This window comes from Aquarana catesbeiana, linkage group LG01 (assembly GCF_042186555.1).
Source record: "Aquarana catesbeiana isolate 2022-GZ linkage group LG01, ASM4218655v1, whole genome shotgun sequence".
In the NCBI taxonomy this organism is placed as follows: domain Eukaryota; kingdom Metazoa; phylum Chordata; class Amphibia; order Anura; family Ranidae; genus Aquarana; species Aquarana catesbeiana.
In genome coordinates, this window is record NC_133324.1 from 240,995,282 (window position 1) to 241,017,475 (window position 22,194).

The 22,194-nt window shown below is 43.2% G+C and overlaps 1 protein-coding gene across 1 annotated transcript in view; it reads left to right on the top strand.

The window, feature by feature from the left end:
* P2RX4 (purinergic receptor P2X 4) overlaps nt 1-22,194 on the top strand; it is a 109,809-nt gene that overhangs the window by 12,173 nt on the left and 75,442 nt on the right. Inside the window, exons 3-8 of the mRNA XM_073626522.1 lie at nt 7,963-8,034; nt 11,367-11,439; nt 12,555-12,651; nt 12,767-12,847; nt 13,147-13,288; nt 17,199-17,335. Coding sequence (XP_073482623.1) covers nt 7,963-8,034; nt 11,367-11,439; nt 12,555-12,651; nt 12,767-12,847; nt 13,147-13,288; nt 17,199-17,335 — 602 coding nt within the window. The remainder of the gene's footprint in view (nt 1-7,962; nt 8,035-11,366; nt 11,440-12,554; nt 12,652-12,766; nt 12,848-13,146; nt 13,289-17,198; nt 17,336-22,194) is intronic.

Genomic DNA, 22,194 nt, shown 5'->3' on the forward strand with positions numbered 1-22,194 from the left:
TGCCCATCTTTGTCTTTTTCACTCGGGTTGTGGGATAGGTTTCCCAGGGTCTACAATTTTAGATCCCCCCTCATCCTCTGGCACCACTTTTAAAATCCACACTTTACCCCAGGCCTCACCCCTCGTTCTTTTGAATAGTGAATCAAAGAGTTTGTGTGAATTGCTTATTTATGTGACCATCGGGGTGTATTAATGAAGTAATATTTGAAAAGTATCAGTTGCTGAAATCAGAATTCTTTCGCTATTCCCAGTTAGAACATTTTCCTAACTCCCTAAAATGCACTTTATATATAACAATGACACCCATGGAATATTTGTGTAATAAATATGATAAGTTAAGGGGCTACATCTCCGAGATATATTCTGTGAAACCATTTTACATGAAACCATGGGAGAGAGATTTGGGGGAAACTTTGAAATGAGATGACTGGTATAAGCTAACACAAGTCGCTTATTAATACCTCCATAACGGAAGCTAAATACCAGGTGATCTTGAGATGGTACGTGGTCCCAGCTAAGATCACTTATGTCCCAGGGGCTTCCCTACTTTGCTTTTGGGGTTGTGGACAGGAGGGGATGGCGTGCCACACCTGGGGGCAATGCCCCCAGGTGTGGCACTTTTGGACTCGAATGCATAATTTTCATTGATTCCCTTACTCAAGTTAACTTAAAAAATATCAGAATCAGGCCTTTATATGCAACCTAGTGGATGATGCCCCGAGACCTAAGCGCAGATTGATCACCTTTTTTATTTTTGCAGCAGCAAAGATGGCCATAGCCCGATACTGGAGGTATGCCATGATACCATCTGGATCGTGGTCAATGAGTGCCTTTCTGCAATACTGAATGACAAAGTTACTTTGTTTTAAATAACCTGGAGCCCCTGGATTCACTATCTGATGGGTGTTCAGGGTATGGAGGGTTGGCACGTATTCTCTTCTGTCCCCCCTCCCCTTTCCTTTTTTTCTCTTTAGGGTTTTTTTAATATTTTTTTTTTTTTTTTACATCTGTCTGTCCTTTCTTTTTGGGAAGTGCGATGTCCCCTTGTGTGGTACTGAGGGGGGGGCTCACTTCTACCCCCTCCAACTTGTGAATATAGATGAAAAGCTTTTATATTTTCAGTTTAGCTCGAATACCTTGTTTTGTTAATTTATTGTAGATGACACATTGGGTATTGGCATTATTGCTATTAAGTGAAGTGAAATCCTCTTGATGATCAGCGTGCTTGATCTGTTAAATGCCAAGGCTGTACAACCTCTTCTGTGTATACTGCTAGGTTTCTCCCTAGTGCTCCCCTGAAACTCTATTTTGTGTGTTCTTTATCTGTATGTTCATGGAAGCATGAGGCCTTGTACAACTTTTTTTTATTTTTCTTATCTTTCATACATTACATTGCAATGTACTCCTGTAATTTTGTGTTCCTTTTTGGAAAGTTTTTTCGAAAAGAATTATTGGAAATTTAAAACTTGCTAACTATTTTATTTTTTTTTTTTTTTACTTCGGAGTTATGATTGACTGACTGCAATTAACCCTGACTTTACTATGCTGGCAGGGGAGATTATCACTATCAGTTGTCAACTAGATGTGCTCACTTTCTGTCCTAAACAGAGGGTTAATATTTGGTACATTGTATGTTAATGTAGTTTAACAGAAACTGTCCCTCAGTCTGGTAATTGGACATTGCAAGATATTCTAAACAATATAAGCTGCCTATAGGGTCCTATGTATAAACCTGCTTCCAAGAACCTCTAACCAGGCTGCGCAGCTTCCTCACACATGGCTAGCATGTATAGCTAGCCCATAGACTACTTCAGGGCCACTCCAATAGTTCAATATATATAGTTTGTGTGTGTACATTCACATCAGTCCCTTACACCTAAGGAGCTCACAATGTAAGGTCGCTATCTCGCCAATTAACCTGCCAGCATGGCTTTTAAGTGTGGGAGGAAAGCCACGCAGACACAGGGAGAACATGCAAACTCCAGGCAGGTAGTGTCCTGGTTGGAAATTGAACCAACAACCCTAGTGCTTCTAGATGGAAGTGCGAACCACTTAGCCACTGTGCTGCCATACTGTATGTGTGTGTGTTTGTTAGATATCTTTCTCTTATATTTTTATTATCTTAAAGTAAAACTATAGGCAAAACTTTTTTTTGTTTCATTTTGGATGGAGCATGGGAGGGTTATAACCCCTGTAAGGTTTATTTTCGCCACCTAATGTGTGTCCTAATGCGGGGATTTCCCTTCACTTCCTGTCCCATAGCCAAACAGGAAGTGAGAGGAAATCTCTGCAAATTAAGGGAATTCCTTGGGGACCCCAGGTCACCAGAACAAAAGTGTCCTCCTCATTGGAAGTTTTTACCTCCCATTACTTTTCTGGGGACAACCCAAAATTTGGGATACGTTTTTTTTTTTTTTTTTCCTTTCAATGATGATGGTAAATGGACTAGAGAGGGTGAATCTCCCTGACTGGGGCACAGACAGCAATAAAAACCTGACAAGTGTTCTAATCCCTCTGCACTCTATCCAAAACTAAAAAAAAAGTTTTTTGCCTTTTTAGTTATACTTTTAAAATTTTTATTTGGTAGTGCTGATGTGCTACCATGTGATTTTGTCTTTTTTTGACGATTGGTTGCTCTACTTGAAATTGTCTTTTCTCTTTAGTAGGTGAAAGACTTGTTACAGGTAGTAAAATTTTACGATTACTGTACACTGACATGACAGTGTATGGAGTGAATATAAAAAAATCACTTGTACTATTTCTTTCCTGGTTACAAGCTTGCATTTCTAAGTGTACAACTCCACCCTGTTTGCATTTTATAATGTTGACCAATCCAAGACCGGATTATGGTAGTAGTGTATCTACTTCAGTGACAAGGTGAATTTCCCATTTGTTATACAAAGGGATAAATGGTAGATGAGTTGGTGAAATTAAAGAGAGGTGTGTGTGATAGAGAGATATATCTATCTATCATGGCTGTGATTGACAGTACCAGGAGTCAATGATGAGGAAGAGACTCGGGAGAGCCACTGCTCTTTTGCACATCGCTGGATCGAGATGGGGCTCGGGTAAGTATTATTGGAGGTGCACCCAGAAGGTATTTTTTATATTTCTAGAGCGGGGATCTAGAAACACTGAAAACCAACTAATTGATTTGCTGGTTTGTGATTTAGGGACTGCCTTTCAAAGAAATATCAGTTCCTGATGGAGTGTCCTTCCAATGATGATGAAAATGGTGATATTATGTGGGTATAATGCAAGCTGGAGACTGACGTCATGCATGTTAAAAGGCAGCTGGTTAGCAGATTACATATGTCATGGATGTTGATCCAAGACCTTATTGTTGCATCCCCCCCCCTTGTCATTGTCCACATTAACCCCTTGCACTTGGAGAATTTCTTCTGTAGGCCTAAAAGTCTTGTGGTTCAGAATGAAAGCTCTAGGAGTCCAACTAACACCCAGGGCCTGTGCTACATGGGGGGCCTGGGTCACCTGGCACATGTTCCATGAGGGGATTAGCTCTTGCGGCCAGGAGGCTGACTCCTTTTTCCTAATCACCGCCAGCCCCTGGGCATACCAGGTTTGCACAAATATAAACATGTTCACTTCTCCTTCCCCAGTGAAGCTGAACCTACTGTATCACATTTCCTATGTTCCCCAGCTTGGACAAGGATTAGGCAGCCGCCCATTCAGTTCACGTCAGGCTGGGGGGGCAGAAACTAGAGGTCAACTGACTGGTGAGGAATGCGAAATGGGAGGGGCTGGAGGAGACCCTATCTCCTGATTTCGGTATAGGTGTAACTGCTACGAGACACCACAAAGTTGGAGACACAGTGAGTAACGCTACCTGTGATTATTGTTGCCATTAAAAGTCCCCACTACAGTTCTCAGATCAGCAGGTGACCTTAAACAAGAGCACCTAATTTGGCTGATCAGAACTCCCCCCAGCACTGCCACTGATCCTGTTCCCCCACCAAGGAGTAAGAGAAGGAATAAAAATAGAGAATACATAGAAGCAAGAGGGGGAGGAACAAAGAAAAAGGGAGAGAAAGAATAAGAGAGAGAGCAAGAAAGACGGCTAGAGAGGGATGGAGGAAAAAAAACAAAAAAACAAGAAATTAGGATAGCGAGAGAAAAGGGAAAGAAAGAAGAACAAAGAAAGAGTGGTACATCCTAAAATGTACCACAAAGGGTTTTAATACTGTACGAGTGGAAGGGACTCAGGGAGCGCTAAATGTCCGTGGGTTAGGGGCGCAAATTACTTGTCTTGCCTTGGGTGCTGACAACCCAAGCTACGAAAATCATTTTACTATTAGGGGTCCCCACAACTTGGGAAATTTTATCAAGGGTTCACAGCACTAGAAGGGTTGAGAACCACTGCACTAACTAGACAGGAGGGTGTGCTGTGGTGCTGCTCAAATGCTAGAATTCCATACTCTTTCAGACCTTCTGTCCCAACACTGCCCTCCCCCAGCCCTGCAGGGGGAGCTCTTCTCCTTTTGAGCCTCATCCTGTAGTCCCTGTTGCTGTTGAAGACCTGGTTTAGCTCCTCCCCTCCAAACTAAAAGGAACAGAGCTGGGCTAATCCAGAGATCGCACACATTAAAGGGAATTGCCACACATTAAAGGGGATCACCTGCCTACAAACAGCTAGAAGGGTAAGCAATATATATTTAAATGATTTTTAGGCATGCAAACTGAATGGGAGCACATAACAATATATAGTGAGGGTTTCTCAAATTTGACTTCAAAGTGGAAATACATTGTAAGGTTTTCTTAGTAATGAGGGAGTTCTGGTTACATTTTGTAGTTTAGGATAGATTGGAAAGGATTAGAACTTTTCATGTTTCTACCGTTATCCTGGGCTGTTTTAGAGTGATTTCACCTCCTTTGTTACAGGAAGCTATGTCAGCTATGATAAACTTACATGACGAAAGTTATTGGTCAATGGACAGAATGCATTTCACAATATAAAAGAGCTCCTTCAATGAGGGAGATGGGAAATGTTGGTTCTCTTTTGGCTGACACAGTAAAGGGTCTAACTGCTTTATAAAAGTGGCCATAGTTTTTTTTTTTTTTTTTTTCCCCTTGATCCAGCAAGGTAAAAAAAGTGATATGATATATAATTTTTTTTTTCTGAAGTGCCTGCAGAGCATTGCAACTGCAATCAACAGATTGCTGATGCAATGCCAGGCTTCCGCAGACTCAGTGCAGCTGTCTGCTCGCACCTCCCATACAGGCAGGCATTTACTGAAGAGCAGGAAGACACTATGAACTACATGGGCACTTATCAGCACCCTCGCAGTTCATTGAGAACTACAGACCGTCTGCCATGTTGTCCGATTGGACTTGTGCTTCATTTATTCATGGAAATCTGTGAAAGCCCCGCACAGCCACATTGTTTTTGGATTGTGACAGTAAGTTCAGGCAGAAGATCCACTGCCTGCTGTCATAATGAGGAATCGGGGGTGGAGGTGCAGGTGATGCTGCTTTAGTAACATGTTACATCCTGTATGAATGCATGCATGAATCACTTCTGACAAACTTTTCTGACACCAAGAGAAAAGTGGTGAAGGGAGGGAACTCCAGCTGATTTACAGCCTCAGCTCTGGTGCTGTGTGAAGTGGGGGGGGGGTTTGGGGCAGGCACGTCCCTTCACTCCAATCGGCTCTCAGACCTCTCCTCACTGAGCTCTGCAGAATGTAACGTCCATTCTCCAACCCCTTTTTTCTGAACGCCTAGACAAGCTTTATAATTCAGCACTTTAGTGAGTGTATGCACGGGTTTACAATTACAACCACTTTAAGGGAATCATGTGTTTGAGTATATATTCGAGATGCATGGAAAATTGTGTTTTTTGGCATTTTGCCGATAGAGGGAAAATGTCCCGATAGTGGTGCTGAAAAACGCAATTTTGTCACGCTTTTATTGTGCTTATGGTGCGTGTGTTCTTTTGTGTGTTTGTTTTTTTTTGTTTAATCCCCCCATAGGTCATGTTACTCAAAATGCATTAAAAATGTAACATGGGTGTGTTATCGATGCATGGTTGCTGAGTTTTCAATGGGAAGGTGCGTATTTGTTGCAGTTTTTTTAACTGACCAAAAATGCAGTAAGCAAGATTTTTAACACCACAACAGAAGTTCAAGAAGCCAGTGTAAAGCATACATCAAATTTAAGGCTGGGATCACACTATTGCGAATTGGATGCGGGTTTCCCCCGCATTCAATTCGCATAGCAGGAGATAGTTGCATTCAATTCGCATAGCAGGAGATAGTTCACACCTCTCCACAGCCCTATGCGTCTTTTAGTCCATTTCAGGTCCAAATTCAAGCTGAAATCGGACCTGAAACGGTAAGACCTCCTTTCATACTGGGGCATTTTTCAGGTGCTTTTGGGCTAAAAATAGCGCCTGAAAAACTCCTCCCCTGCAGCCCCAGTGTGAGAGCCTGAGTGCTTTCACACTGGGCGGTACGCTTGCAGGACGTTAGAAAAAGCAGCACCTTTTTGGCGGTGGGGGAGCAGAGTGTATACACCGCTCCTCCCATTGAAATTAATGGGCACCACTGCCAAAGCGTTTTGGCAGCAGCACTTTGCGGACAACTTCTAACTCTTTATTCAGTCACTAGCGGGGGATTAAAAACGCCCCGATAGCAGCCAAAAAGCACCTCTATAACAGCAGTAAAGCGCCGCTAAAATTGGCAGTGCTTTACCTCTAACGCGCCCCCCTCCGCCCCAGTGTGAAAGTAGCCTAAATGGAGACCAACCAGACACCTGCTGTGAGATGCTGCGATCTCTAGTCTGAACCTAGCCTAAAGGGATGCATTTTTCTTGAGCTTTACTTGCGCTAAAGGTGCCGACGACAAGTTCATATTCGTTTTAAATTCATGATATTAATTAAAAAGTCGTATATGATACAATGCTATAGAGAGAGAGAGAGAGAGAGAGAGAGAGGATTTATCGGCATATAACGCGCACTTTTTTTTTTTCTCCCTAAAAAATGGAGGGCAAACCATGGGTGTGTGATATAACCTAATATTTAACTGGCTGCCTCAGAGGGGGGTGGGTGAGCCAGGATCTTCTGTGTACTTAGCGCTCGCAGTCACACAGTCTCAACTCCTGGACCGGCTCTTAGGATAGACTTCACATGTCCCATTGGACCGGTGTTATGTCTATCATAAGAGCCGGCCAAGGAGGCGGGACTGTGTGTGACTGTGAGTGCCGATTAAACAGGATATCTCTCTGTGTAATCCGACACAGATCAGGCTGCATTGATGGGCAATGGTGAGGCTGCATATGGGCACAGATCGGGCTGCGTTAATGGGCAATGGTTTGGCTGCATTGCTGATAATTGGCCTGGGCAGGAAGGGGGTGAAAGTGCTCTGTATTGAAGTGGTTAAAATGTACGTTTTTTTTGGTTTGTTTGTTTGTTTTTTGTTTTTTTTTTTCCCCCTGAAACTTTCCTTATAAAATTAAGGTGCGTTATACGCCGATTAAAAAAGGTGTGTATATATTTTTTAAAAACTGTCATTTTTAGCTTCGGCTAAGAGCATCCTGAATTTTCAGCACCAAAATTTCTATTCGATGCACCTCCTAGTATATATACATAGGAGATTGTGTATGCTGGTGTCAACCTTTGGCATGATGTTATCTAGACTGCATTACATAATGATAGATCCTTATGTGTTTAGTCTGTTTGTTTTAGGCTGTTTTATTGCAGTAGTGTGGTAGGGATATGCAGGACTGTTGTAGGCAACTAATAATTTACATAAAGAAGTTAGAATTGTCTGTTACATTTTTTTTGATGAAGGTTTCCTTTTATTACAAATTCAAAAAGCCTTTATAATGTCGGTGCACAAGTATTCTGCAATATGTGATTTCTTTGAAAGCTTACATGGCCTTATTTTTTTTTCATCTGGTCAGTGTAAGTAAAAGCAAGATTTTTGTTTTTCTCTTAATATATAGGAAGAAAATGCTTTCTTTGTGATGACCAATCTAATTCTGACCCAGAATCAAACACAAGGCTACTGTCCGGAGGTGAGCCCAGCTGGTAGATACCTGAACACAGATCTGCTAATATTTGCTTAGAAATTATTTTAAAGCTGAACTCCAGCATTATCTTCAGTTCTACATAGTTATACAGACTGCTTTCCTGTACTGAAATGGCTTACTATAATATCACAGCAGACTGTGAGCCTTAGAAGCTGCAGTAAGGAAGAGTCTGCTCCATTTCCTGTCTGAGGGGGACACCCGGCATCATCCTAAAACTTTCCTCCCCAGCCTTTATTGTCCCTGACCCACCCCTTTCGTTAATTGGATGCTACTGAAAATGTCACAAACCATTTAAAGCGGTTGTATACCCTTTTTTGTTATTTTTACCTACAGGTAAGCCTATAATAAGGCTTACCTGTAGGTAAAAATAAATATCTACTAAACATGTACGGTTTGGGAGATATTCACTTTGCATGCAGCCGTTGACGCCAACGTGCATGCGTTGTGAAGGCCCGGCAGAGGCTGCTGGACCTTGCCGGGAAGAGGACTCCCATGCGCAGAAGTGACGCAATCGCGGCTCTGGCCACTCACAGCGCAGGAGCCGCGAACCCGGAAGAAACTCGGAGGCAACATGTCAGCTTCCTCAGCGTGGACCGGGATCAGATGCCGAGGCCTCGTTCTAAGGTAAGTATTCCATAATGAGCTAGTATGTGCTGCACACTAACTCATTGTGCCTTTACCTTACAGGTTTTTTTTTTGTTTATAAAAAAAATTTCAGTGCTGGTATACAACCGCTTTAAGCTGATTCAGAGGTGGCTCTAGGCTTTGTGACGCTTTAGGCAAAACTTAGACATGAGGCCCCACATATGCCCATAATGAAAAAAATAATTCAAGAGATGAAAGTTAAACTGTATAAGGAGGGTACAGTACAGGGGGCAGGAGAGTACAGTATAGGGGCAGTAATATATAATACAATATGGTCTCCTCTAGCAGAGCTGCACAGGGAGGCTGCCGTCACAGATCCTATCTATTCTGGCAGGCTGTCACTGGGCTAAATCTACAACTGGAATGACCACTCCCCTCTACTTTTTCCCTCCAGAGTTTCTGGCTCTCGTTCGGCACTTTGCAGGTTTTAAGGAAGAACCCCAGGGAGGAACATCTTATTACTGCTGCTGCTTGTGTGGGTAGGATGTTTACTGTGCCAATCACATGGGATAATTAGGAGAACCGAGATTGGTGCAGTACGTATTTCTTCCCTCTTGAGAAGAGGAGATTAAGGGGGGATATGATCAACATGTACAAATATATAAGGGGTCCATATAGTGAACTTGGTGTTGAGTTATTCACTTTACGGTCAACACTGAGGACAAGGGGGCACTCTTTACGTCTAGAGGAAAAAAGATTTCATCTCCACATACGGAAAGGTTTCTTTACAGTAAGAGCTGTGAAAATGTGGAATAGACTCCCTCCAGAGGTGGTTCTGGCCAGCTCAGTAGATTGCTTTAAGAAAGGCCTGGATTCTTTCCTAAATGTACATAATGTAACTGGGTACTAACATTTATAGGTAAAATTTATCAAGGGAAAATCCGATTGCCTCTTAGGGGTCAGGAAGGAATTTTTTCCCCTGCTGTAGCAAATTGGACCATGCTTTGCTGGGGTTTTTTTTCGCCTTCCTCTGGATCAGCTGTGGGTAAAGGATTGGGTATATGGGACTGTTTGATATTATTTTTTATTTTATTTTTATGGTTGAACTAGATGGACTTGTGTCTCTCTTCTTCTTTTTTTTTTTTTTTTTTTTTTTTTTTCCCAACCTGACTAACTATGTAATTATATCCTGCCCACACAAGCAGCATATTAAGATGCTCTGTCTTGGGGTTCTTCCTTAACCCCTGAAAAATGGGGGGAGGGGGAAAAAAGGGGGAAGTGGGTAGTAGATGAGGGATGGGTAGAGGAGAACTGGAGTGAAACTGGGATCCTGGTCTGTATAGGTATCAAAAAGGAGGAGGATTTGTACTGGCATGGGGGGGGGTCAAAGGGACTGGAGAGGGATGATCAGGGGATGGGAATGGGGAATACTGTCAGCTGGTGAGGAATAGCCATAGTATGATTCAAGCAGTTGGGCTGGCTACCTGGCAGGGAGGGGGAAAGGAAAGGATTCTTCCACCAATGTCCAAACCTAGAGCAACCCTCAGGCTGGGTTCACACTAATGCAAATTGGATGCAGTTTTCCCAGAATCTAATTTGCATGACAGGAGGCTGTGACCGGCTCTGAATGGAGCCGGTTCACACACATGTCCAGGGCAGCCACGCAACGCACTGCAGAAGGGTCCTGTGCATCTTTGGCTCCTTTTTTAGGTTCGAATACAGGCAAAAATTCTGACCTGATTTGCCCCTGAAACAGAGAACAGGGATGCACCGCACCCCCTGCTGCTAGCCACTCAGCAATATGGTGTGAACCCAGCCTAAAACTTTGGCTTGACATAAATATTAAAGTGTTTGTAAACCTAAAAAAAAAAATTTTTACTGGCTCTTTAATTTTGTAGGTATGATTTTTCCTTTATAGTATTAAATGTCTCCCTGTCCATGTCTTGTATTACCTAGTTGATCCTGCCAGTGCCCCACCTCCTGAGAGTAAACTGAGCACGCTTGCATCCTCCTCGCTGCCGGTCCATGCTAGTGTGGTCCATTTATGTCCTGTCATTCCGCTGAATATACAAGTACGCTGTGCAGCGTGCTTGCATTTTTTGTAGTCAGTACACAAGCCGCACCCCCATCACCACTGCACTCGACTGTAAAGGGTGCAGTGACATTGTGCCTCCGGGCTAGATGGTGTTATATTGCTTTGGAAATGCAGGCGAATTGGCGGCAATGTCGCTTCCTTTCATCATAGTAATACCTCCAGTACTGCACACACCCACTAGCAGGTCCGTGCATCTCTGTAGATCGATTACGTGATCTGCTCTAGTAAAGTAGTAAAGGGTGTTTTTGTTTTTTGTTTAAACAAGCTAATGGCGAATTTAAAAGCTCACATTTCCCTATAATTTTTTTTTTTTTTTCTTTCACGTGAGTAAGGTTTACAAACACTTTAGGTCCTTTTCACACTGCCGTGATTTTTTCCATGATTTTATTGAATGCCTGTGTAAACTTGAGGTCAATGGTTCTCAACTCGCTTGAAAGTCGGACCAAAGTAGTTCAGGGACTACTTTTGAAGTCTGTGCGACTTGAAGTCGCACGGATATGAATGGTTATCATTGGGAATCATGGGGTAAGACTTGCCATGCGACTCTGATGTCTAAAGTCACAGGAAAAGTCACACGTGTGAAAGGGGCCTCAAGATTTTATTTTGTGAGATCTTATGATTTTGTGTTCTTTTTCAGCACCCAGATTCCAAAACAATATGCAATTCCAGTCATAACTGTATCCCTGGTCATGTGGACTCTTACAGCAATGGTAGGAAGTCAAATTGCTACTCATTTACTTTTTTATTTTCATAGGATCTGCCTGTTTTGGCTCAATAGCTGTGCCTTGTTTAAAGGAAACTTAAAAAGAAAAATGCAAAGGCTGAGAATGCTGATTTTCTGAAAATGTTAGTTGGGGACAAGCATACTCCTAGTAAGAAGCTAAGCTCCAGACAAACCACTAAACACCAGGTTGAAATATATATGAGAACTTGCACAGGAATCGTAATTTTATTCAGAGAGTCATGTGATCCAGCGGGGCAGCATAGCTAGATTATTGACCTTCAATGCATCAGCAGCACATTTTGGTCGAAAACACACCCCGAGCCTGCCGATTGGTCAAAGAAAGGCAGTCAAACACTAAAAGTTTTCCCCCTGCTCACTTTTGCTCACTTTTTCTCATCAGGTTCAGTGGATGCATTTGTATACTGCAGCAGTGTCTAATTGGCTGCTAATGCTGTCCCTTCTTCTCCCAATCTGAGATAAAGATTCACAGAAACCTTGATATCAAGACAAAATTTAGGCACTTGGCCTTGCTGCAATTAAAAATGCGATTGTTAATGCTAGTTTCCCGTTTATATAAACTCCGTTTTGAAAGAAACCTCAATTGTTTGATGCTATTTGGGATCTTGGATTTCCAACCCACTGACCCTTGCCTCTGTAACTGCAGACTATCGAAACAATTGTGCTTTCTTTGTCTCCTAAGACTTGATGTTTGCGATGCATGACACCCACTGTACTGATTGTAATATTACTCTGTTGATTGTGAGAAACCGCTCAGGGAAGTTTTTATTTCTGTGCTAGTTGGGGGTTTTATTTTTTGTACTGGTTTTGTTTTTTTCTTGTTTTTATTCTTCTTCTTCTTTTTTTTTTTTTTTTTTTTTTTTTTTTTAACTCAACATATCTGTAAAAACAATAACCATTTTTTAAAGATTGTATAGTTGCATTAATACTTTTTTTGTTTAAAAAAAATAAATAAATAAAATTCAATTTTATTCTGTGGTGTGTTTTTTGTGTTTTTTTTTTTTTTTTTTTTTTTTTTTTTTTGTTTTTTTTATCTGCATGGCACTTTACACAGTGGCATTTCATTTACATTCCACTTTACAGGTTTACAGACTGGACGGTGTGTACCTTATAACAGGACAGTTCACACATGTGAAGTTTTTGCCTGGTGTCCAGTGGAAAATGACATGAAGGTGCCAGAGTGAGTGACCCCTTATTCGACAGCAGCAATAATGCTACTTGTCTTTAGTATAATTTTGTTCTGTACTGTTTATGCATTTATGTGGCTGACCTTGTATATCCATGTCTTGCTTCAGACCTGCTTTTCTGAAGGATGCTGAAAACTTCACAGTTCTCATTAAAAATAATATCTGGTACCCGAAATTTAAATTCTCCAAGTAAGTGTGAAATGATTTTTTTTTTCTTTTTTGTATAAGGTAACACTTTTTTTTTATAGAAAATCTGTGAACTAATAAAGCAGAACATGATGGAATGAGTGGCCTCAAACTAAAGCAAATCTTCTATCTAGTTTAACGAGGCGTGGTAGCTTTTAAAAGGCATTTGTGTTCTTCCTCTTCCATAGCAAAACTTGTAAATTTTTATTTTACAAGCCATTTATTTGATTTAACTTTTTAAACTTGATATTTGATTGGGTCTTCAATTTATCCTATAATACAGTATTATTATTTATTCCCAGACGAAACATCTTACCGAATATCAGCAGTGATTACCTGAAAAGCTGCCAGTACGATCGTGTGAAAGATCCGTTCTGCCCTATATTCCGTCTGGGTACAATAGTGAAAGAAGCAGGAGAATACTTCCAGGAAATGGCTATACAGGTGTGTGGTTAGGGTCATGCTAGCCCATTGATTTATGATTTAGGGTTGTCCTAGCTATCGCTGGGTATGAGAAAAAGCCTAAGCCTCACCAACATCTACTATAAGTTCCATGGTTAGAATGTGAAGAAAAAGGAGTTTAAAGTCTGTTATGCAGGATGGGAGGCAGTATAGTCATATGAAACTTATTTTATAACTTGTCAAATTTTATCCAAGCTTTTTTTGAATGGAGAAGAACCCTTTTGTGGTGTTTTTTTGTTTCTTTTGGGTCTGTGTCCTGTTGGAGAGTCATATTGGGAAGTTCTGAATGAACACATGAACACTCATTGGGCTGCTCAGAGCACATTTTGTCAAATGAGGTGTCACTGTCATGTTCCTATGGAGAGACCAATCGTGTAGTAAGGAAGACTGGTTGAGGAGTGGTCAGGGAAAATGGAGCCAAGCAGATACTCCCATGCAGTGGCGTCACTAGGGGGTGGCTTTTGGGGCTATAGCCCCGAATCTGGAGCCCATAGCCCCGAGTCTCTGCAGCGGTCCCGAAGGGGAGGGGAGGCTCTCTGGGGACCCTGATTTCATTGGGCAGCACTCGGGGGACCTTGATGTAAGGGGGAGGCTGTCTGGGGACCTTGATGTAAGGGGGAGGCTCTCTGGGTACCCTGATGTACAGTAAGTGGATACATGTATATGCCCGCCCAAACATATGACTTTCTTTACTACGCTGCTTTGGGCTCTAGCCCAAAGTCTTTTGTAGACCTAGCAACGCCCCTGCTCCCATGGATCACTTTCTCCCTGCTCACCCCATGTGCTACAGCTGAACAACACATATAGGAGCAGCAACACAATAAAAGAAAGGAGTTGGATGGCAGAGTGAGGGATTGAGTGATGGCATGTAGTCCTGCTATACTCTGATCAGCCTTTTGCTACTGGTTGTAAATGTAAGCGCCTGCTCTCTATGCCTATGTCCATTTTAAAGGAGAAGCTTATATAAATAAAGTGAATAGGGGGATTTGAAGTCTCTTGTAGGTGGTGCTGCACTTTTACCACTGGGCTGTATGATGCACACTCCTGACCCCTGTTCCCTAGGCTGTACGTTAGTCAATCTTGACCCCTGCACGATGTGCGCTGGGCTGTCTTGTTACTCCTGACTCCTGCATTCTTTGCCATTGGGTCTGTTGCTTGGCTGTATGTTATATACTTCTTACCTCAATCTGCACAATAATATCACCACCGCATCCTCTTCAGTCTTTTGTCACCTGCCATGGAAATTGTGGTGTTGTACAATGGTGTTTTCCTTTTGGACGCATGTTAAAAATTTGCTATGGGGCCCTGTAATTTCTAGTTACACCTCTGCACTATCCATTGTTAAATTTTTGGCTGTAGACGTACTGTACAAAAAGTTTAGGCAGGTGTGAAGAAATGCTGTAAAGTAAGAATGTTTTCAAATATATATATTTTCATTGTTTGTTTATATTTATCAATTTACAAAATGCAAAGTGAGCGAACAGAAGAAAAGTCTAAATCAAATCAATATTTTGAGTACCCTTTGGCTTCAAACCCGCAACAAATCTTGCACTTGCACACTTTGTACACTTGCACAAAGTCAGGGATTTTGTAGGAATCGTCAGGTGTATGATTAACCGATTATTCCAAGCAATGGTCATCAACTGGAACAGAAACAGCCGTGAGGCTGAAAACTGGGTGAGGAATAGCCAAACTCTGCTAATAAGGTGAGGTTGTGGAAGACCGTTTCATGCCACAGGTCATACACCTTGGCAAGACTGAGCGCATTAACAAGACACAAGGTATTTATACTGCATCAGCAATGTCTCTCCCAGGCAAAGATTTTAAAGTAGGCTGGGGTTTCAAGATGTGCTGCTCAACCTCTTTTGAAAAAGCACAAAGAAATGGGCAAGCTTGGTGACTGTAGACGCAGTGGTCAGCCAAGGAAACTTAATGCAGCAGAAGAAAGACGTATCATTCTTACTTCCCTTCGACATTGGAAGATGTCCAGCAGTGCCTTTTAGCATTGGAAACCGGTGGGACCCAGGTACACCCATCTACTGTCTTGAAAAGTGTGGCCAGAAGTGGTCTTTATGGAAGAATTACAGTAAAAAAGCCATACCTCCAACATTAAAACAAGGCTAAGGAACTCAATTATGCACAAAAACATAGGAACTGGGGTGCAGAAAAATGGCAGCAGGTGCTCTTAACAGATGACTCAAAAATTTTAAATATTTGTCTGTAACAGGAGGCAGTTTGTTTGCCGAAGGGCTGGAGAGCGGTACAATATATGTCTGCAGGCAACAGTGAAGCATGGTGGAGGTTCCTTGCAAGATTTGGGTTGCATTTCTGCAAATGGAGTTAAGGATTTGGTCAGGATCAATGGTCCTCGAAGCTGATGCATACAGGCAGATACTTATCCATCATGTCACACCATCAGGGAAGTGTGTGGTTGGCCCCAGATTTATTCTGCAGCAGGACAACGACCTCAAACATACAGCCAATGTCCTTAAAAAGGACAAATAAAAATAAATGAATAATAAAATGTAAAGGTCGGCAGCTACAAATCCTGTAGCTGCCAACTTTTAATAAAAGGACTTGCCTGTCCAGAGATACAGCACTGTCCTCACCCGGGCTGGTTCTTCACTAGCTTTCAGGTTTCCAGCGCTGGCAACCTAACTGTGGGCAGCCAGCTATGCAGCTTTCGGCTTCACAGCTGGCTGCCCACTGCACATGCACAAGCTGCACTTTGTGACCAGACCTTCAGTCTTCCTCGCCCTGTAGACCCAGAAGACTGCGGGAGGGGGAGAGGAGAACTTCCACTCAGATTGGCTAGGTGATCCGAGCAGAAGTGGGAGCGGGTACCTGTCAAAACTAGGTACCCTGGTTTTGCCCCCCCCCCCTTCAAAAAATTATATATGCCAAACGTGAAAGGGGAGGAGGATTTAAAGCGGAACTTCACCTTTTGGGTGGAGTTCCTCTTTACAAACTATCGTCAGTGTAAAGAAGAACAAGGAATCTTGGAAGTGATGATTTAGCCACCACTGAGCTCTGATCACAACATCGAGTCTGTTTGGGATTACGTGAAGAGACAGAAGGATATGAGGCAGCCTACATCCACAGATCTGTGGTTAGTTATCCAAGATATTTAGAACAACCTGCCAAGTTTCTCCAAAAACTGTGCACAAGCGTACCTAGAAGAATTGATACTGTTTTGAAGGTGAAAGACGGTTGCACCAAATGTTGATTTTGATTTAGATTGCTCTTCTGTTTACTTTCTATTTTGTTAATTGGTAAACACAAAATATTAAAAGAGAAGTTCAGGATTTAGAAAAAAATTATATAAACTCACGTAGGTGGATGCAGAATCGATCCAATGCTGCATTTGTCTCCCGCTGTCTCTGCACTGAGAACTGAACGCTCAAACACTGCTGATCACTCGGTTCTCAGCATTCTGTGATCAGAGAGCTGGTCACAGGTCAGTCACCACTGTCTGCTCTGTCCCCCAACTGCACTATGTGAGCTCGGGAGGTATTTGGGAGGGGCTGGATTGGGCTTTCAGTAGCTCGGAGGCTGAGCCAGCTGCTGGTCCAGGGGTCTGGGTGGCTCCCCACTGTATGGTCAGGATCTTTTTAGAACCTGGGCTGGCTGTGTGACGACAGCAGGCTTTGGCACACTGTAGGCTGAAAACTGGTCACAGGAGTGCAGAACGAACTGCACTCCTCTGATCCATAGAAGTACAGCCAAAATAGCTCTGGCTATTCTCCTATTTAACACTTCTATTTCTGAAAGTTTTCTTAATGTACAGCGCTTTTTTTTATTTTCCACAACTGCCTAAAACGTTTGCATATTAGTGTACATTAATTTTATTTATTTGGCACAGTCTAATAAAATTGGATGTTTGTCGTGCTAGGGTGGAGTTATGGGAATCCAGATTAGCTGGAATTGTGATCTGGACAAGAGCCATAAATACTGTGTTCCTAAGTATTCATTTCGACGCTTGGACAACAGAGAACTAGACCACAATGTCTCTCCTGGATATAATTTCAGGTAAGCAAATACAGCATACTTAACACATTGTAGGGCTAATTTTGAACAACTATCCTTTATAAGTTAGACATGCCTTTATATGATATGGGTTATATAACCGGATCCTTCTTCCTTTTTTTTTTTTTTTTTTTTTTTTTTTTTTTTCTGGATCAGCATGTTACTATGTGTGTGACAGACCTGGTCTATATTCTGTCACATTAAGATGCACAGTGACAGTGCATTTTTTTCTGTTAACATTTTGTACCTCTGCTGCTAAAGAAAAACTCCAGCTTTAATAGTACAGTAGTACCTTGGATTATGAGCATAATTCGTTCCAGAAGCATGCTTGTAATCCAAAGCACTCATATATCAAAGCAAGTTCTCCCATAGGAATCAATGGAAACTCAGCTAATTCGTTCTAGTGTATGCAGAACTGCATGTGGCAAGAGGAGGGGGGGGGGGCGCCGGAGATAATCTGAGACACTCAGAGTGGCCACATGCGGTACTGCACACCCCAGAGGCTTGAATCCTGCTCGTCTTGCGGGACAACACTCGCAAATCGAGTCAGAATTTTAAAAAAAAGAAAAAAAAAAAACAGCTTTTACTGTATATGTAAACTCCATCCCTCAAATCTCCTACAAGCTTTAACCTGTTGGTAAACCTGCCATGAAGGAGTCGACGTCTGTGCTGGAGCTCCGCTGCTGAACAGTGCTAATCTCCTGCCATCCGGCTCCACTATCGCCTGCTGACCGATTGCTTCCACCCCCAATTCGACGCGGATCCTCTGGGGCAACCAAAGGATGGGAAATGGCAAGGTATTGTGAGAAATACTCCTGCGCCAGTGAGGCCGTTTGCTGTATCAAAAAGGGTAGTATTGTAGAAGGTGGGAGGACCGGAGAAGATGGTGAAGCGTCTCCCGCTGCCTTAGCTGACCAGGGGTAGTCTGGAAGAGACTGATTAGTAGGAGGTGGATGGAAGGCGCGTGATCAGACGCTCACATCAAAACAGGTTAGGTTTAATCGTGTATAAAAAATATATATACAGACATGAATTACATCATTCAAATACTACGTTGCATAAAAACAGGTGACAAAATAAGCACTAAAAAGTTAAAACTGGGGTATGCCCATGTTGAGGCAAGTAGTTAAAATGCTGATGCGTTTCGAGGGTAACCTCTTCATCAGAGCCAGGAGAACAGGAGCATAGTCTGTATAGGCCGACATGTATACATGGAAGGGAGTGGCTAGTAGGAGAGTATGTCCTGTAGTGGATAATTAGTTGTTCTAAGTTCCATACCAGTCCCCGTCCAGGCGTTCTAGGTGAAATACAGATCAGAACAATATAGTATGGGGCACATGGCAAAATATATACACTACAGACTGGAGACGTATAGCAAATTTACATTAACAGAGGTCAGGTGTTAATAATACAAAAAATAGTTAAAATAATTTAATAAAAAAGGTACCATATCAAAAAAATGAATCAATGATAGGTGGTAGACATTGAAGCAGAAAGCATGAAACACTAAATAAAGAATATATATGTGTGTGTGTGTGTGTGTGTGTGTGTGTGTATATGTATGTATGTATGTATATATATATGTATGTATGTATGTATGTATGTATATATATATATATATATATACATACATACATACATACATACATACATACATACATACATACATACATACATAAAGGGGGGGGGGGGCACAGAGAAACGCTGAGAGATCTTTTTCCACATGTGCAGTTGTGCAACAAACATCAATATATTCATATGCACATGGAAACAAATTTTATATACACACACACACACACACACGTGTATATGAATGAAGAGAAAGGGCCCACCTATAGACACATGACATGTGCCTATGTTGAAAACGTGTCTTACCAGTGTAGTGAGAATATACAGTTTATGTAGGATGGAGGCAGAAAGTGACGGAAGTGGATGCTTTGAAGTGTGAAGGTGCATGTGGGCTATGGAAGTACAGGAATATAGCGGTACTGATTCCAAAAAGATGAGGGTGGCAGACAGGTTGATTGCTGAGGGATAACACCTACCTACAAATATATAGGAAATGTATATATAATTGTATTTCCCTTGCGGTGGTGCTTGACTGTCAGATGTACCTGTAGTGGAAACAAAGAATGAACAGGGGAGGCACAGAGTGCGACCTGAGGGGGGAGGGTTTCTCAGGACACTGATGGGATGACAGGAGAAGGGAAGTGCAAGGTAGGTGGAGAAAACTAGTCACTGACCTGTCTCCAGAGGGTATGAAGGAGCGGATGCAACCTGTATGCGTCCTTGGGGGTAATAGTGCCGTACGATCCTGGGAGTTGGAGGGGGAAGAGGTGTTGTTGAGGTGGCTGGAGCCTAGGATACCTGAGCGTGAAGTGGCTTTATGCCTGGGATAGGCCAGTATTGTGGTGTGGACGTACTGCAGGGTTTAAAAGTCTCTGGGGGCGGGCTGGGAGTGTGTGTAGCCAGCGAGGAAGGGTGGGTGTGGTCTGTCATTTGGAACGCACGCCAGCGTGTGAGGGGGCGTGGTCGTGCATTCCAAGAGACTTTTGCATGACACCTATCAGCTCTCAGGGGAAAGTGGGAGGGCAAAGGAACTTCCCGTGCATGAACCGAGCCGTCATAATAGATGGCGGGCACACGCAGCTCCCATCAGTGAGCCTCAGGAAGGGCAAGGAGGACGGCGGCTCAGAGGGGGGGGGGTTAGGGGAATAGTGTTGGGGGAATCCCTGTCCAGTGCATCAATACGCATAACGTGCATGTATCGGATGCGCAAAGTCATACACACACACCCACATGTGTGCCTGCAGCATGTACTATGGAGGATATTGAAGGACAATATGAAGAATAATAACATGACATTATTAAAAGCAATAATATAGATAGTATCATGTACAATGTTGTATTGCAAAATACAAAAAGAATTTCAGGATAGAGAAGATATCATCATCAGGCAAGCCGACAAAGGCGGTGGTCTGGTTATTCAAAATCGTGATGACTATTTGGCAGAGGCCCTGAGACTCCTTGGGGACATTGACACATATGAGAAACTCCCTGCTGACCCACTACCATCTTTTCCCCTATCGTCTTTCAGGACAGCCACCATGAGAGATAGTCTCCTCCTCTTCCTCTTAGGAAACACTGCGCCAGCCCATAAATTCTCACTTCCCCCTGCCAGACCTCAGTATTAGTGTTTCCTCCGGTGGGGAGACACTGTGCAAGGAACCAGGCTTTTCAGTCAGGGGACTGTGGCTGTTATTTGTTTTTTTGAGCCTGTAAATGGGAGCAGGGGCTTCTTATGGGCATGGGGGGGACTTACCCCTCGATTCGGTGGCCACCACTTCCTTGCTGAGCGCAGCTTCAGGCTGTGGGGGTTCCCTATCGCGGTCACAGGGCTGCAGCAGGCTGGCGTCCGCCCTTCCTGTATACTTTACAGGCCGCTCTCTTTTTGGAACTAGGCGGGCCGGACGACGGGCGACGTCATTTCCGGCGGAAGGGCGGGGGCTTGCCTTTGAACCGCGGCTTCCGGTTCCGGGTCGCAGGGCTGATAGGGAAGCCAGGCACAGGCTGGAGACGAGTCTGGGACGCGCACAGGCAGCGTTGGACTCGGTAGTAGCAACCACCTGCAAGTCATGTCGGAAGCGGATGCTCAACCAACGGACACTACCTCCAGCCTTCCTAAGGTAAGAGTGCCTTGGGGAAAAGTACTCTTTACCTAGGATTGTCCCTCCATGTATGGTTCCTGTCATGGGGGGGCAGATACCCTGGGTGGTCAGGGGAGGGAGGCTCAGATCCCCATAGATGAAGGAGGGTCTAGTGCACTCCCAGGGTTGTATCCTTGTTTTTTAAAAAAAAAAAAAAAAAAAAAAAGAAAAGTGACAAAAATGTTTGTTTTTCCTTTCTTGTATTTCAGAAAGCTACAGAAAAATCTAAGTCTACCCATAGCTCTAAGAGGAGGTGTGCCTCTTGCAGGGACACATTAGGGGAGGCATGGACAAAGGTCTTGTGTAGGGAGTGCATAGACTCCCTTGTTAAGGAGAGGGACTCTGAACAGGAGTCAGGACTTGCAGCCTCAGTTAAAGAGCTCTCGTCCACCTTTTCTTCATTTAAAGCCTTATTTGAAAGGTTTCAACCTCCCATTAGTCCAGCTCCCCAGGATACAACCCCGCCTCAGGCGCAGGTCTCTGCTCCTGCCCAACCTGCAACTTCAGTTAGGGCAGAGGAAGCTCCAGGGCCTTCCGGAGTGGAACTAAGACAGCCAGATAGTTCCTCCTCCGATTCCCAGGATGGTTCAGAGGGGGAGGACCAGGACGGGGAGTCCAGGAGATCCTCCAGATATAAATTATCCCTAGAGGAGGTAGAGGACCTCTTAGGGGCTATTTATACAACCCTCGGTATTCAGGAGGACAGGAAACCCCTGACCCTTCATGACCAGATGTACAGAGGCTTGGGGAAACAAAAGAGAAAGGTTTTTCCAGTTCATGAAGTACTGGTTGAAACTATCAAAAAGGAGTGGCAGGATCCCGAAAGGAAATCCTTTTTTTCTAGATCCTTAAAGAGGAGATTTCCGTTTTCGGATGATCCTACATCTATCTGGAATAAAAATCCCAAGTTAGATGCTGCTTTCTCCCAGGTTTCCAGACACACTGACCTGGCTTTTGAGGACATGGGGGCCCTGGTGGATGTCATGGATAAGAGAATAGACTCTCTCCTTAAAAAGACATGGGATTCAACAATTGGTAACTTGAAACCTGAGTTGGCTGTCACAGTAGTGGCTCGCAATCTGGAGCACTGGCTCTCTAAGATTCAAGAGCATATTGAGGCTGGAACGGCAAAAGAAACCATTCTGTCTTCCTTCC